Below are 15,960 nucleotides of genomic sequence, written 5' to 3'. Positions count from 1 at the left end.
TAAAGACAGACACATAAACACTCTCACTGGGTTTTGTCGTAGGATCATGAAGGAGGAGCATGAAATCTTAATGGTCTATCTTGTCCCTTACAAAGCTTTGTCATAAAACATTACTCAAGTACATCATGAAATAATTATTTCCCAGCAAATCCAGTTCATTATAAATTCAGAACAGGCATTGTTGAATTGCGTCGTTGTGTTGGCCAGCTAACAATATAAACAAATGGAGAGCTTTGTGTAACTGTCTAGTCACTTGCACATAAGAGCAGTTAACTCGGTTAATATGACATGATTGGTATAAAGCCCTTAGGAATGGTGATATTTTACTGAACAGTGCGTGGCTCAAGTGACTGTGTGTGTGTGCTTGAGAGACTTGCATCGGTCCGACGAAGATAGACGGCGTAATAGCAGAGCATTGGCCGCAGGGCATACTTGTGTGTCAGGATATTTTTCAGCTCTCATATCAGCACATGCCTGTGAAACTAGTACTCCAGGCCTCCGGGCTACGATGTTGTACTGATCGTCTGCAGCCCAGTTGTGTTTTAAAGCGGTTTCATCAGTGGAACTTAGAGCATTCTAGTATTCTAAGTGCTCTAGAATACTCTACAGTTGCCACGTGCACAAAATGACTGATCCATCTTGTGCTAATGACGCTTCAAAGCTTCTTTTCAGAAAGCGGTCTAATTCAGTGCACAGTCTACTCGTTGTAATTACCTGCTATTCAACAGCGAAAGGAAAAAAATATATAATTGCTACTTAGAGATGTTTTGACAGTGCAGTACAAACACCTTGATGAGATGTGCCTAGAAAGGTACCGTTCTCTCTCTCTTTTTTTTTTTATAGTCCAGTGATGTCTCAGATCTTTATCTGCCAGTGGTTCTGCAGCATTGAATAGTAATGTGTGTGTGTGTGTGTATGTGCGTGTTTCACTCTCTAAGATCTGATGATAATTAGCTAAAGGTAATCAGGGGTAATTCAGCAACGGGAGTGAAAATGGCAGGAGACGCAGGGATGTGACCAGCCTCTCAACACACACCCACACACTGCAGCCTTTTAGTATGAACAACCAGGAGCAAAGAGAGGCAGAAGCAGGGATGAGGGGGAAAGTGTCACAGGGATGCATGGATGAGTAGAGTGGGAAAGCACGTCTCTCCCGTCTCCCCATTTTCCCATCAGTTCTTCATGTGCACACACTCTCTCTCTCTTGGCTCCTATCCTCTTGGATGTTCACCAGTGCATTTACTGTAATCTGTGAACCATTAATGCATAAATGCCTATACTGGTATACTGTATGTCTATTATATTCAGTGTTTGTGCACTAAACAGAGCCAGTGGGTTGTGAATGTGATGAAGATGCACTAAAGGTGCATGGAGAGAGAGAGAGAGAGAGAGAGAGAGAGAGGCTGAAAGCATTGAAGTGACCCAGAATCCTCAAATATATACATATGCAATACAAAAACATCAAGGCTTACCTGTAATTAAAAACACGACTCACACAAGCGTCCTCTTTAAAGCTGGTTGCATTATTGGCAAAGTGTGAAAGGGATGCATGGATAAGGAGTGAGAGGGGAAGTTGTAAATAGATCCTTAGAGTGTATATAGTTCTGTTACGTGAAAAAAGTTATTTTTTGTGTTTCAGATGTCTCTTTTTTTTTTTAAGAGACACGTCTCTGCTCTCGATATTCTTTGCATTTCTTTGCATGTCTGATGCCGAGATGACTGTGTCAGCAAAAAGATACATGAATAGACTTCAGTGTTCATCAAAGATCTTCTGTAAATACCAGCAGAAAGGACTGTAGTGCAGAATGAGTTTGCTTTATTTACCTTTTTGTTAATCATGAAAGATGGAGCTAAGCAGCATGGCAGAAGCAATCAGTGGTGCATTTGGATTTGCACATCTGCACCTGCAACACGCTAATCAAACTCTATACACCTTAAATAAACATTGACAGTCTTCGCACATCTCCTCTGACTATAAAATGTGTACTGAGCAATCATTTTAATGGACAACAATTAATGTACTCGACCCTGAGGTTTAACAGAGCGTTTTTAAGGTATTTGGTTTGATGATACAGTATGTATACACTAACACTGAGTTTGTTTTTCAGCGTTGCCTTTAAAATTCCATTCACCTCATCATGGATTAAACACATTTAGACGTCGCCTAGAATAATTGGCAGTCGGCCCGTCTCTTCCTTATTTACAGATACCTAACACTACTATACAAATATAGAGCATAAAAGTAATGCAGTGTTTTGCCACTGAAATAATTTATGCTTTTCCACCTTTTCTCTAAATTCCACTACTCATCTCTTTCTCTTTCTGTCATGGTCCCTAATGAACGGATAAATGCTAAACCACATTCTTATTCTGCCAATGCTGTCATGTGTTTTTCCTCTTCCTCTGCACATTTGTCCCATTTTTATACTTGAGGAGAAAAAACCTTATTTCATTTCACATTTCTAGAATTGTTTGATATTATGTTTACTTCTGAGGTGAGTATCTTATCAATGTTATAAATATATGACAGACATTTGTCATTGTCACGACGTCAAGGCTGTTTCTCATCTTCTTTGAACTAATGTATTTTGATTTCCTCATTTGTTTGCACTATTCATTTATTTTCTTGCCCCATCCACCTCCCCTTTTTGATTCCAGTAATAATAAAAGAAAAAATTGTCACTGTACAATCCACCCTTTCGCCTGGATGAAATGGGCTTTTATTAGAATTATGCATGAACACTGACATATACCTAAATCACTGTCTGGTGAAGTTACATTGACGCATTCTAACTAGCTCGCTATCTCTTTCCAATAATATTCCTCCCTCGCATGACCATTCCAGTCCTATTTCCTCTTTGCTCCCTTTCACTCATACTCCCAGTTTCATTGTAAATGATGCAGTCACTGGAAATAAGCAGACAATTTAAGTGCTGGGTACTTCACTGCTCTCCCTCTTTCTGTCTTACAGTGTGCTAATACACACACACATACACATAGACAAACCAATCATACCTCTTGCCGTCCCTTAGCCAGTGCTTATGAACATCAAACTCAAACACTCAAAAACAGAGTGTGTGCATGGGAAGAAAAATAATTAGGTTGCGTTTTACTTAATGTGGGTACATTTCTCTTATCAGCATTCCACTTAACAAGAAAGAGCAAAAAAGTCATAATAAACAGCCCCCATAGTGGGTTGAATAAAAAGTGTCAGTTTTTATAGAAAGGCAATTCATGCATTTAGGTCAGTGAACAAACTAAGTTGCCCATATGTTCGACAAACCCCAGTCACAGAACAGAGAGTGAAACAAACCATGTTCAGAAGCGATCTACTATGCCGAACAGTGTTTGACTTCCAATGGGAGGCCTGTGCATTCTTTTTTTTTTTTTTTTGTAGCTCATTTAGAAGCAAACTGCAAGGCACCATACTGTGTGAGTGTGTGCATGCATTTGTGCATTCTTCCCGCAGTACACAATATCACTTTAAGTAACAGAGCATAAAAATAAAAAGATGTCACTGCCTGAATGGGTCACTCTGCATGTAAATTATAAATGAGTTGTAACGATTTAAAAAGCATGTGTTGGGGTTTGATAAACTATGCAATTTCAGTGAAGGCTGCAGGGTTTAAATCTGCATACTTTTAACCAAAGTGCAGTCCATAGACATGCTTTATGTCGGTTGTTACATAATACGCAAGTTATTTTGTATGTCTGGATTCACATAATTAACCTCTTGGCTGAAACTGACATGATAAAATTAGCTAGCACAACTTTGCATTATCAAAGCAAATACACAAGAGAAGTCAGAACTTGCTGCTGGTTTTGCATGGAAATAATAACAATAAGCTATTCTCACTATTTGGGCTCCTTGCAGACCTTGTCCATTTAGCCTAAACAATAATTCCACATTCACTTTGTTCATATCGCCCTCAATTTTATTGATTTTTAGAGTTATACAATAGGGCTGGTATTGATACAGATTTCCCAATTCAATTCCTATTCACAAGCTCTTGATTTGATTCGATTCAATATTGTAACGGGGTAAGGTGGGCAAGGAGGAGGCAGGAACCGGCTGAACAGTCAACGTAAATTTTTATAACATAAATGAACTCAGATCAACTTAAACACAGAGACACACACACAAACAGCAGCCGCATGTCTCTCTCTCTCTCTCTCTCTCTCTCTCTCTCTCTCTAATACATTAATACATAAATGCAGGTAATTACAAAGGGTTCAAATACTTTTTCTTTCCACTGTAACTAGGTACATCACAAAAATATAAATTTCACTAATAATATTTTATTAGTTTTTCATCATTTTGGTCACATTTTAGCTTTATAAAAATGAACAAATCCATGTATGCAATCTATAAATATGATATTATATTGCATTTATTATTTGCATGGATCTTGTCTTTAGACACTCACTGGAATGAGTCAAACCAAAATTTAACCCTCAACACGCAGTGAAAGGATCTTGCTGCTACATACATCGCCACTATACTAAGCGATTACTAGGGAGTGAAATCGAAACATTTACCAGCTAGTTGCTAAATATTTAAATTTTATTCGCTAAGCGTGATATTTGGTTGCAAATGTGAGTGACTTCCTCTTAATGCAGTAGAGGGTTGCGCATAAAGAAAAAAATCGATCTTGGGATTTAAGAATCGATATCAAGATCGAATGGAGGTCGCGATGCATCGGAATATAATTTTTTTTACCCACCCCTACTATACAAGAACTCTTTGAGACCGCTTTTACCTACATACTCTGCACCAGACACTATCTTCTCTATCACACTTTCTCTCAGACAACGCTGTCTTTTCTTGAATGGTAAGCCGCAGATCTGTGTCTAACAGAAGAGTGTTTGATTCCAGCGAAATAAAAAATTACTTTGTGTCAATGACCAAAACGGCCACATTGATAAATGAACGACACTGACGTAGGTCCTGTATCTATGACAACCCTGGCCTGGCAGAGGATAAGACAAAAACACTCATTGTTGTGTGAGTGCTGTTCCTTCTCCAGAGAGCAAGATGAGTCTGACTGCATTTCCGCCTTTAAAAAGCACATTACTAGGAGCCCAGTTCTCTCTCAAGCTGAGCATCATTCTCCTTACTGTAATACATAATCAAACAAAACTTAGCATTTATGATTCAGTTTAAGTGTATTATAAGAGTAGGCCTAAGTGGTTTTAAAGAAAAAAATGTCATAACATTGTTCAGTAGGGATGTCATAAAATATCAATATATCAATTATTGATCGGCAGGTTATTTTATCGATGCATTTTTGAGGCATCGATATATTAACATCAGCCGACGACAATTAAATTAGAAGCCTAATTTGCGTGCTTTCAATTCACTGCCAGTTGCATTCCATTCAGTGTAGTCTGATGTAATAGATTTGGGAGACCACAAGGGGGAGACATAACACTTACTGAAGCCAGTCACAGGCCTTGTGGCATGGACGAGGCACAGATATCACACACACATTACGAGCTGAAGACAGTCCACAGTTACGAAGGTTTTTGTACTTCTTCAAGAATGAACAAAGTGATGTTGATGAGTTTGCAGGTTAGTGTATGAAATCGTGTAACTGCACAAACTAAATGATTACTGTAGAAACGGCGATGTTTATTATGCAATTTCCCTCTATGTAGCGTTGAGTAGGTTTTCATTCAAGCTTTCAAACCACAAAAAGACATACATTGTGTATGCTCTATTAAAGATACTTGTACACAATATATCATCCAGCGATGGCTAAAGTAAAAAATCTTTGATAATGATTTGGATCGAATTTAATGGAAATGGCTCTGCAGAATTTTTAACAGCCTCCGGAGACGGCGAGCCCGTGGTGTGTGCATTTGTGCCTTCATAGAAAATAATTGTTTCAAATTTTAGAAAGCTCCATGTCGTCTGCCAGACGCGTCCGGTGTGTGACCCACTTTAATTAACCCTGCAGCTCACACTTTACCAAAGTTGTGTTGAGAAATATGTTTTAAAAGACAAAGACTATTGTGCAACGAGCAGCCCTAATTATACCTGAAAAAAAAAAAAAAATCCCGATATATAGTCTGATTATTGATGTGTGAAAACTCCATCAGTACCAAACCTATTGTTCACTTCTCTTTTGGTTTTCCAAAAGTGGTTTGGTTGTGGTAATTAATATTGCATTAACATTAACTTCAGTTCTGCCATTGGGCAATGTGGCATTATCAAATGGAAATTATTACTGTAGTGCAATGTGTTTGTTGCGTTTTTCTATGCTGCCCATGATTAAAAGGGAACGAGGATTTAAAACGAGGAATGTTTTGCCATGTGTATACCACAGGTATAAGTCACAAGGTTATTGACAACAGAACAATTCTTGCAACCAAATTAGCAGAGATGGTATTCAATGGAGTCAGATGCGTTGCAAGCAGCAATCATTTTCAAAAACTGCAAGGCACACTTTGTAACTATGTTGTTGAGAGCACTGAGGTAACAGCTCCAGATTACAAGTGTTTGGTAATGCTAGGGAGTCAAGTGTAAGATTATTACAGCTGCCAGTCTGGAAAACATGAGCGAACACTTCATTATTGCTGTTTCAGACGTAGTTGCATATTGAATGGACAGTCTGATGCTATACAGAAAGACTGCTTGATTGTTCCTGTTTTGAATAGTGTGCGAGGGTATGACAAAGAGGTATTGGTTTGTGTGTAATGTTTGCTATTATGTGCTACAAACAACCTTTCTGCTAGCAAATATCAGAAAGAACATATGGTGCTTTAGCAACAATTGTCAATAGATAGCTAGATCATGATTCACTCATTGACGCTCAGCCTGTCAATCTGCCAGCCACAAACCAGTCAAAAGTAACTGGCAGGTCTCACCTCTCCCTCTACAGTGTATTTCTAGCTATTTTTATGTGCTAAGTTTATTATATGAATTAATGCATACAAACCAGTTTAAAGTTGCTTGGACAAAACAATACCTTAGAAACTAAACAAAAGATTAGTTGATAAAACTGTGGTTGTAATAAAAGTAAGATTTTAAAAGCTTGTGGCTTGTGCGTATGTACATCTGTTTGTACGCTATGCCTTCTACGATGTCTGATAGTCTTTTAGATGTGCTGTATGTATTTAGTTTGGCTTGTAACTGTTAGCACTGTGTTCCTTGTTTACTTTCACTGATATATGTACAGACTAGTGCTGTCAATCAATTTAAAGTTTTAATGGAATTAATTTCATGAGACGATTATTTCATTTAATTAATCACAATACATTGATGTGTCATTTCAAGCTTGCATTGCTCGGGCATTAGGGCTGCTAGCATCACTGTTACAACTGCCCCACCACGGTATCAGAGTGCCACCGGCGGTTATGGATGTGACGTAAATATATCAACTTGCATAAAAGACCATGTGAAAAATTGAACGAAATTCCTGAAATAATGTAATTTAATGAGTTTAGTAAAGTATTAGATCTTTAGTATCTGTGTTGTGGTTTCTTCATCCTAGGGACGCATTAATTTTCTGTTTTTAAGAGACTTCTTGATTTTGTGCTACATAGCGCGTTGTTATGGCAATGACATATTAACAATGTGAGCTATGCATTTAGCATGCAACTCAAGCCAAACGCACACCTACAACTCAGCATAGTGTTTTGTATTCGGTTGTGTTGATGCACACACTACACAGGAGAGTTTACTTGTGATAACATGTCAACAAACAACATGAAAGAAAGAGCTCGCTCCCATTAATGTTCTTTATCTAGAAGTCAAGCTCTGTTGTGCATTCGCTTAATTGCAGATTTAAGTACTAACATTATATTATGTTGTTGATATAGCTGATTAATATATAACTGATGCGTTTAAAACTAGGTGATTAAAAAAGCGCTTAAGTTTACCTGGGATCAGCACTTTCATCTCATGACATGCATTTTAGATGGGGAAAATCCTCACAATACTATGACTGGATCATTTTGAATAAACAAGGTTTTATTAAACAAGGTTTTTCTTCTTCTAAAACATTTTCAGTGCATTGGTAATGTCTTGCAGTGTTGTTTATTTTTCGTCATATTTTCATCAACGTTTGAATTAAAATTGTTTAATTATCCTCACGATGCCGTCTTTGTTAAGGGAATCAGACAACACCTCAAACATTTTTTTCAGAGGTTTTGTTGACGAGATTAACACCATGTTCTGCACGTGTATTCAGTGTGGCTTGAAACATCATAACTCAAGTGAGATCCTCTCAAAAACTGGACAATGTTGCAATTGTCCTGTCAAAAAAATTAAAAGTATCTGACAATGGAAAAGTTTTGAGCAAAGGTAGGACTGAACTATTTATTAATTGTCCAGCTGTTTAGTGATATTTAGACGTGTTGAATATTGGAGTTTAGCAATATTAACAGAATCTGCCACCTGGAATATATTCAGCCACTGGCGTATATAAGATAAGGCTGTGTGGTGCAATAACAGACATAAATGTTAAAACAATGCAATTTTTTTTTTATTTATGTCATTTTGGGAATTTTGTGTATTTTTATTTTTCATATTCAATTAAGCACTTTTTAATATTTGATCCACAAAAATGGCGTAATTTGCCCCCCGCCCCCAACCACAAAGGCCCTTTCCGGACAGAATCACGGAATCCAGTCATAAAAATGGAATTAAATAAAAAACACGGGATGTCACGGAATTTGATATATTGGGGATAAAATGAATGTATGAATGGACAATTAATCTAATTAAAATCGTGATATGACCTAGTGTGATGGTTAAACCACAAAAGGCTGAGATTTAATGAAACAAATATACGGTCTGCATGAGCTTCAACAGAAAGTGAATGTGAGAAGCCACTGCTTACACACTAACCGCATCATTAACATCACGTGTGCCCTGTGTGTGTATTAATGACGCAGAACACTTTATTCACTGTGAAGTGCAGCACATGCAGACTATATAGATTTATGTAATTAAATCAATAATAGCCTTTTGCAGTTTAATAAGCACATTAGCCCATACAGTGAACTGATTTTACGGTGGTGAGAAATGAAGTCGTCAAAAACATCTGGTTTTCCATCAAAATAAAAGCTCCATTTAACTTGACGCATGAAATTGAAAAACTGCAACAGAAACATATTACTTCTGAATAGTAAAACTGAATATTCAATGTAGTAGTAGTAGTTATAATGATGATAATAATAATTTAAAATTAATAATTACATTAAATTTAAGCAGTATCTCACAAGCAAAAGTTTCATCCATGCTTTCATTAAAACTGTGATCCTCTACTGTACTGCACTGTATGTGACCCCAAAAAACAAAACAAAAAACAAACTTCAATTTCGGGTTTTGAATTGTGCTGTCAGGATCAGTATAGAAGCTCTTCGTTTGATAAAAATAATGCAATGGTATGTTGAAAACTAACTGTTCTGTTTTAATTTGATTAAAATTCTATGAATTCATTTGATTAGACAGTTTTTTCAATGATAACTAAATTTTAAAATCCGGAATTTGGAAAAAAATAAAAGGGATTTCATAGGGCCCTAAACCACTGTTCAGCACCGTTAACCAGCGGTGATTGGCCCTTAACAACCGTGGCGGTAAAAAAATTGCCACCTCAACAGCCCTATCAGGCATAATTCATTTGTATATATGTTTACACGTTATTGTGTATGTAATTAATCGCACTGAATTAACAAGTTAAATCGACAGCTTTAATAAAGAAATTTAGAACAGCAGTCAGTTAAGTAAACTGCAGACTCTAAAACTGCCCCATAAGTGTGAGTGAGAGTCCCCCAGCCACTGGGGGTTGCGTCAGAAAGGACATCCGGCGTAAAACCTGTGCCAAGTCAAATATGCAGATCATGGATGGTCCGCTGTGGCGACCCCAAACAAGAACAGCCGAAAGAAGAAGAAGAAGAAGAAGAAGAACAGAAGTCAGTTGTAAAGTAGCCCTGGTTTGTCTGTATTGTAATCTGTACTGCTGTATTTGTATCATAAAGCCCACTGCAGAATGACCCCATTGACACAAATGCCACTCTTACTGTGAATTACAAAACAGCAAGAGCTACTGCCTACAGGTCTGACAAAAAAGTGTATTCTTGAAGCTTGAAAATCTTAATACATATGTTATAACAAAAACAAAGAGCCTCAAATATAATTTCTATATCCAAAATCTCCATTTGGATTTTATAAAATTAAGAGTCTATGCCTTTATGTTTGTTTTACTCTTATATGCAATGTATTTGTCAGTTGTTTACGTTTTATATGTATGTTTAACTAAGAAGTGGCAAATTGCAACAAAACGTGGATATTTACTCTTTGCAAAAGTTGCTCACAACCAGATTGAATCTCTTATATATTTTCTTTTACCGAATTGTGTTACTGTTACACTCCTGTCTCTCATCCCTCATCTGCATTTTGACCACCATGTTAATCTGTGTTAGAGTTGATGTACTCTGAGTCTGTGTAATCTGTTGTGTGTGAGAGCAGCTGGATCTGAAGTACTGTGCTAATCCCAACTGTTTCACTCAACATGTAGTTGATGTAGTGTATGACTGCAGATTGTGTTTCACTTGTGTATGCCTAAAATGAAGAGATTTTCTTTCTTTTTTTTTTTTTGGGGGGGGGGGGGGGGGTTTCCCCTTTTCTCCCAATTTGGAATGCCCAATTCCCAATGTGCTTTTTAAGTCCTCGTGGTCACGTAGTGATTCACCTCAGTCCGGGTGGTGGAGGATGAATCCCAGTTGCCTCTGCATCTGAGACCGTCAACCCGCGCATCTTATCACATGGCTTGATGAGCGCGTTGCCACAGAGACATAGCGCGTGTGGAGGCTTCACGCCATCCACCGTGGCAACCACGCTCAACTCACCATGTGCCCCACCGAGAACAAACCACATTATAGCGACCATGAGGAGTTTACCCCATGTGACTCTACCCTCCCTAGCAACCGGGCCAATTTTGTTGCTTAGGAGACCTAGCTGGAGTCACTCAGCACGCCCTGGGATTCAAACTAGCGAGCTTGCAAGCTCCAGGGGTGGGAGCCAGCGTATTTTACCATTGAGCTACCCAGGACCCCTTAGAGATTTTCATTTGTTAAAAGTTTGGTCAATTGATGTATAGAACATATACACTACCGGTCAAAAGTTTTGAAACACTTACTCATTCTTTATTATAATTATAATTTTTTTTTCTTCACATTTTAGAATAATAGTAAAGTCATCAAAACTATGGAATAACATAAATGGAACTATGTGAATTATGTTGTGACTAAACAAAATCCAAAATAAATCAAAACTGTGTTGTATTTTAGCATCTTCAATGTAGTCACCCTTTGCCTAGAATTTGCAGACATGTACTCTTGACCTTTTCTCAACCAACTTCTTGAGGTATCACCCTGGGATGCTTTTTAAACAGTATTGAAGGAGTTCCCATCTATGTTGGGCACTTATTGGCTGCTTTTCTTTATTATTTGGTCCAAGTCATCAATTTCAAAAACGTAAATTTTTTTAAATTACATTTTAGTTTTATAATGAAATAAAAACAATATGTTGGCACAATTATATTTTTGTCTACAAAACTAATTTCAAACATTAAGCATACGCCTTCAGATCAAAAGATTTTTAAGATCATGACCAGTAGTGTATATTATATAATGCATAATTCAAGAAAACAGTGCAGCGAGTGGTGGTACTCTGGTGTGATTCCAAACTGTGTTTAGAGGGGGCGTGTGTATGCATGCATGATGCAGGCCTTGCTGTACTTGTTTCATGCATTGTAAAGTGTGTTTGTTACATACTGGCCCCACTGTGTTGCCGTTGACTATGGGTTCATGCTAGCGACTCTACAAAACCCCCACTGTTTCCTGGCTGTCACCAACATGGCAGGAAAAAAGATGAGAAATAAGGAAACGTGATAAAATATAGAGAGGTTACCACCATGTTAACGCACACACACACACACACTCTCTCTCTCTTGCGCTACACTTAGTACACCTTAAGAAATTATTTCCCTAAAGGTTTACAGTGGAGTGCTTTTGGCTTTCATAAATAAGCTGCAACCCAACACTGCAACTCCCCTTTTTTTTCTTTTTTTTCTTGTTTTCTTTACACAGATGTTGTCTCTTCTTGTTCAAAACTGGACGGACTAGTTATAAAAAGGAAGAACATTATTACAAACAACGGGATATAGCCTTCAAACGTAATAAAAATTCAATAAATAGAATGGTAAGTAAAAAAGAACAATATATCTAAGACCTCAAGCATCCTGTTCTCCTTTACAACCCCTATAAATCTACATGTTGAATGGTGCTTCTCAGTTGAAATCACATTACAGTCTAGGACAATGTCCATAATCTGTGACATAAAACTGACTTTTAATATCCAAGGATTTAAATGCCTACTGTAGATGCTCTAGGCAGCTGTACTACAGCATCCCTTTATTTATCCTCTTTATTCCTGATATTAGAGAGTTGGTGGGAATACGGTCGCAAAAAACACATGCATTATAGAGCTGAACTCCAGTCACATCTCTGCACCAGGTTTCAAAGTACAAAAACAAATGCAAACCTTCTCCAGATTATATTATTTAAATAGCCAGCATGAAGCGAACAAGCTCATTTTGGTAGAATACACAGTATACTCGCTTATAATAACATCTCATTAAAAGAAATGACTGTAAATGCTTAATTCACAGCGGATTTAAATTGTATGTGGCTGCTGTCTCAGACTGATTAAATAGGCGCTTAAGAGCAAATAAATTAAAGGCAAATTACAAGACTACGCATGTAGTTAAAATACCCCAGTATTCTCTTAATGCGCATTAAATACATTATCAGTATACATAATTTCAGTTAAAGTAAGAGTTGGCGGCGGCAGACCAAAAAATAAACGTCCCTCAGCCGTCTCACAGGCTGACTGGTGGTATATGAAAAACTGTTTAGAGCAACATACCTCAGTGTGGGGAAACGACATCTTTCGTGAGGAATGTTTGTTTTTATAAATCGCTTTTTCTAATGGTTTTGAATCTGTATTGAGCCGCTTCAGTCTTCAGTCAGTCCGTCTCGCTGTGACCGTCGCGCGCGCTCAGACTCTCTGTCTCGCTATCTCTCTCTCTCACTCACTCTCTATCTCTCTCCCTCTCACTCTCTCCCTCTCACTATCTCTCTCTCTCTCTCCCTCACTCACTCTCTATCTCTCTCCCTCTCCCTCACTCACTCTCTATCTCTCTCCCTCTCACTCTCTCACTATCTCTCTCTCTCTCTCTCTCTCTCCCTCACTCACTCTCTATCTCTCTCACTCTCACTATCTCTCACTCTCACTATCTCTCTCTCTCCCTCACTCACTCTCTATCTCTCTCCCTCTCACTCTCTCACTCTCACTATCTCTCTCTCTCACTCACTATCTATCTCTCTCACTCTCACTCTTTTTCTCTCTCTCTCTCTCTCTCTCTCTCACTCACTCACTCTCTATCTCTCTCACTCTCACTATCTCTCTCTCTATCTCTCTCCCTCTCTCACTATCTCTCTCCCTCTCACTCTCTCTCACTCTCACTCTCTCTCTCACACTCACTCTCTATCTCTCTCACTCTGACTCTCTCTATCTCTCTCCCTCTCACTCTCACTATCTCTCTCCCTCTCACTCTCACTCTCTCTCTCTCTCACTCTCACTATCTCTCTATCTCTCTCCCTCTCACTATCTCTCTCCCTCTCTCCCTCTCCCTCTCACTCTCACTATCTCTCTCCCTCTCACTCTCACTCTCTCTCTCTCTCACTCTCACTATCTCTCTCTCTATCTCTCTCCCTCTCACTCTCACTCTCTCTCTCTCTCTCTCCCTCTCACACTCACTCTCTATCTCTCTCACTCTGACTCTCTCTATCTCTCTCCCTCTCACTCTCACTATCTCTCTCCCTCTCACTCTCACTCTCTCTCTCTCACTCTCACTATGTCTCTCTCTATCTCTCTCCCTCTCACTCTCACTATCTCTCTCCCTCTCCCTCTCACTCTCTCTCTCTCCCTCTCACTCTCCCTCTCTCTCACACACTCTCTATCTCTCCCTCTCTCTCTCTATCTCTCCCTCTCACTCTCACTCTCTCTCTCTCTCTCTCACACACTCTCTATCTCTCCCTCTCTCTCTCTCTCTCTCTCTCTCACTCTCAATTTCAATTTAAAGTACTTTATTAGCATGATTGTGTTTACATACAATATTGCCAAAGCATTAATACACAAAACAGATAGTGACAAGACAAATAATAATAATAAAACAGTAACAAATAACAATAAAAATAGAATTAAAATAAGGTGCCAGGTAATGAATAAAAATATACACTATACAATATAAAATAAAATAAGCATTTAACAAGACATTATGAACATTATGAATTCAATTCAATTCAATTCAAGTTGCTTTATTGGCATGACAAAAGTACATTTTGTATTGCCAAAGCATTTAAAAGCAACATAGAAAGTATTTGCTTGACAGAGGAATTGAAATACATCTGCCTTAAATTGTAATGACGTGGTGTTGTATGAACAGGGTACATAGTGAACATAGAACATGAACATAGTAACGCAATTGAGCGCGCGTGTTCTCTCTCTCTCACTGGCAAACAGGTTTGATTTGTCCTTCCAAGTGTTCACATGAAACTTGTGCCACTGATGGTAATGCAAGTTTTCAAAAGTTTCACGCACTTTCAAAAATGGTACCGGGTTCCATTTGACAGGAACTCAGAGAGAGTGAAAGAGCTGTGTTTCCAATATGACCAGGCATGTGTTTACATTTATTCCATAATTTGTGTGTAAATATCAACTATTGTACTGTGTAGGCTACAGATAACTTACATGTTGTGATATAGTTTTCTTGGCTTATTGTAACAATATTGGATTGGCTGTATTGAAATGTAATGTAATCAAATCTCATACAGACAATACTCAAGCTTGATGCCAGTGACACCTTGCATGAGTTCATCTTTGTGGATGAGGCAGGATTCAACCTCACAAAGCGAAGACAAAGAGGGTGCAACATTATTGGCCAACGTACTCTCGTGGACGTCTCTGGCCAGCATGAGGGTAATGTTACACTTTGTGCAGCCATCAGCAACCATGGACTCCTTCACCACCATGCTACTCTTGGCCCATATAACACTCAACGTCTTCTGACTTTTCTGGATGGCCTATGGAAAGCTCTTTTCCAACATGTCCAGAGAGAATTGCAGCCTTGTTATGTTGTTGTTTGGGACAACGTACATTTCCACCATTCTGTTCTGGTCCGGAACTGGTTCATGAATGATCCAAGATTCACAAATGTGTTCCTTACACCATACTCCCCTTTCCTCAGTTCAATAGAGGAGTTCTTCTCAGCATGGCGGTGGAAGGTCTATGACAGAAATCCCTATGTACAGAACAACCTTCTCCAAGCCATGGAGGAAGCTTGTGGGGACATTGCTGTGGAGTCCTGTCAGGGATGTCTCAGGCATTCAAGGGCATTTTTCCCCCGCTGTTTGGCTAGGGAAAACATAGTCAGTAATGTTGATGAAAATCTCTGGCCTGACCCTGGTCGGTGACAGGATGCTGACCCAGAATGAAGTGTTATTGATATTACAGTACTGTAGCGTACTCTAACCCTCTTACCTAGGTGAAAATGCTCCATGTTTATTTCCTTGTTTTCTTAGCCTTCTTTGTTTTCTGCAAATTCCATTTTGGTGAATTTGTGTTGGTGACTTACAGTACTTTACTGTGGCCACTACAGTGACAAGCATGATTGTTCAACAAGCAATTGGAGTACTGTAATGTAGAATGTTTGAATGGAAAATAAACATCCTGTAAGAAGGACAACTGAAGTATTTGTGTGATTGTATGATTCACATCGTGTCAAACTCATGGAGTGGAACATATCTGAAATTCAAGGACACATTATTGGTTCATGAAAACCTTTTTATAATAGTTTTTTCAATTCCTCCCAGCAGTGTGTAAAGGGT

General features: G+C 38.4%; 3 protein-coding genes across 11 annotated transcripts in view; 2 read left to right on the top strand and 1 right to left on the bottom strand.

The window, feature by feature from the left end:
* flrt1b (fibronectin leucine rich transmembrane protein 1b) overlaps positions 1 to 13,421 on the bottom strand; it is a 29,003-nt gene extending 15,582 nt beyond the window's left edge. The window contains exon 1 of the mRNA XM_051649265.1: positions 12,938 to 13,421. The gene's annotated coding sequence lies outside the window, so the exon portion shown is untranslated. The remainder of the gene's footprint in view (positions 1 to 12,937) is intronic.
* Positions 1 to 15,960, top strand: part of macrod1 (mono-ADP ribosylhydrolase 1) — a 115,225-nt gene that overhangs the window by 40,762 nt on the left and 58,503 nt on the right. The window lies entirely within an intron of this gene.
* The window catches only part of LOC127412695 (uncharacterized), a 25,027-nt gene extending 9,067 nt beyond the window's left edge, over positions 1 to 15,960 (top strand). The window contains exons 1-2 of one of the 2 annotated variants that reach the window (XM_051649275.1): positions 11,434 to 12,211; positions 14,908 to 15,960. In XM_051649275.1, coding sequence (XP_051505235.1) covers positions 12,209 to 12,211; positions 14,908 to 15,546 — 642 coding nt within the window. In that variant the 5' untranslated portion in view covers positions 11,434 to 12,208 and the 3' untranslated portion in view covers positions 15,547 to 15,960. Of the gene's footprint in view, positions 1 to 11,433; positions 12,212 to 14,907 lie in introns of those variants that run through there. The other variant, XM_051649274.1, reaches the window with a different exon arrangement.

This window comes from Myxocyprinus asiaticus, chromosome 22 (assembly GCF_019703515.2).
Source record: "Myxocyprinus asiaticus isolate MX2 ecotype Aquarium Trade chromosome 22, UBuf_Myxa_2, whole genome shotgun sequence".
NCBI classification, from domain to species: domain Eukaryota; kingdom Metazoa; phylum Chordata; class Actinopteri; order Cypriniformes; family Catostomidae; genus Myxocyprinus; species Myxocyprinus asiaticus.
This window is presented reverse-complemented; position numbering and strand designations above follow the sequence as displayed.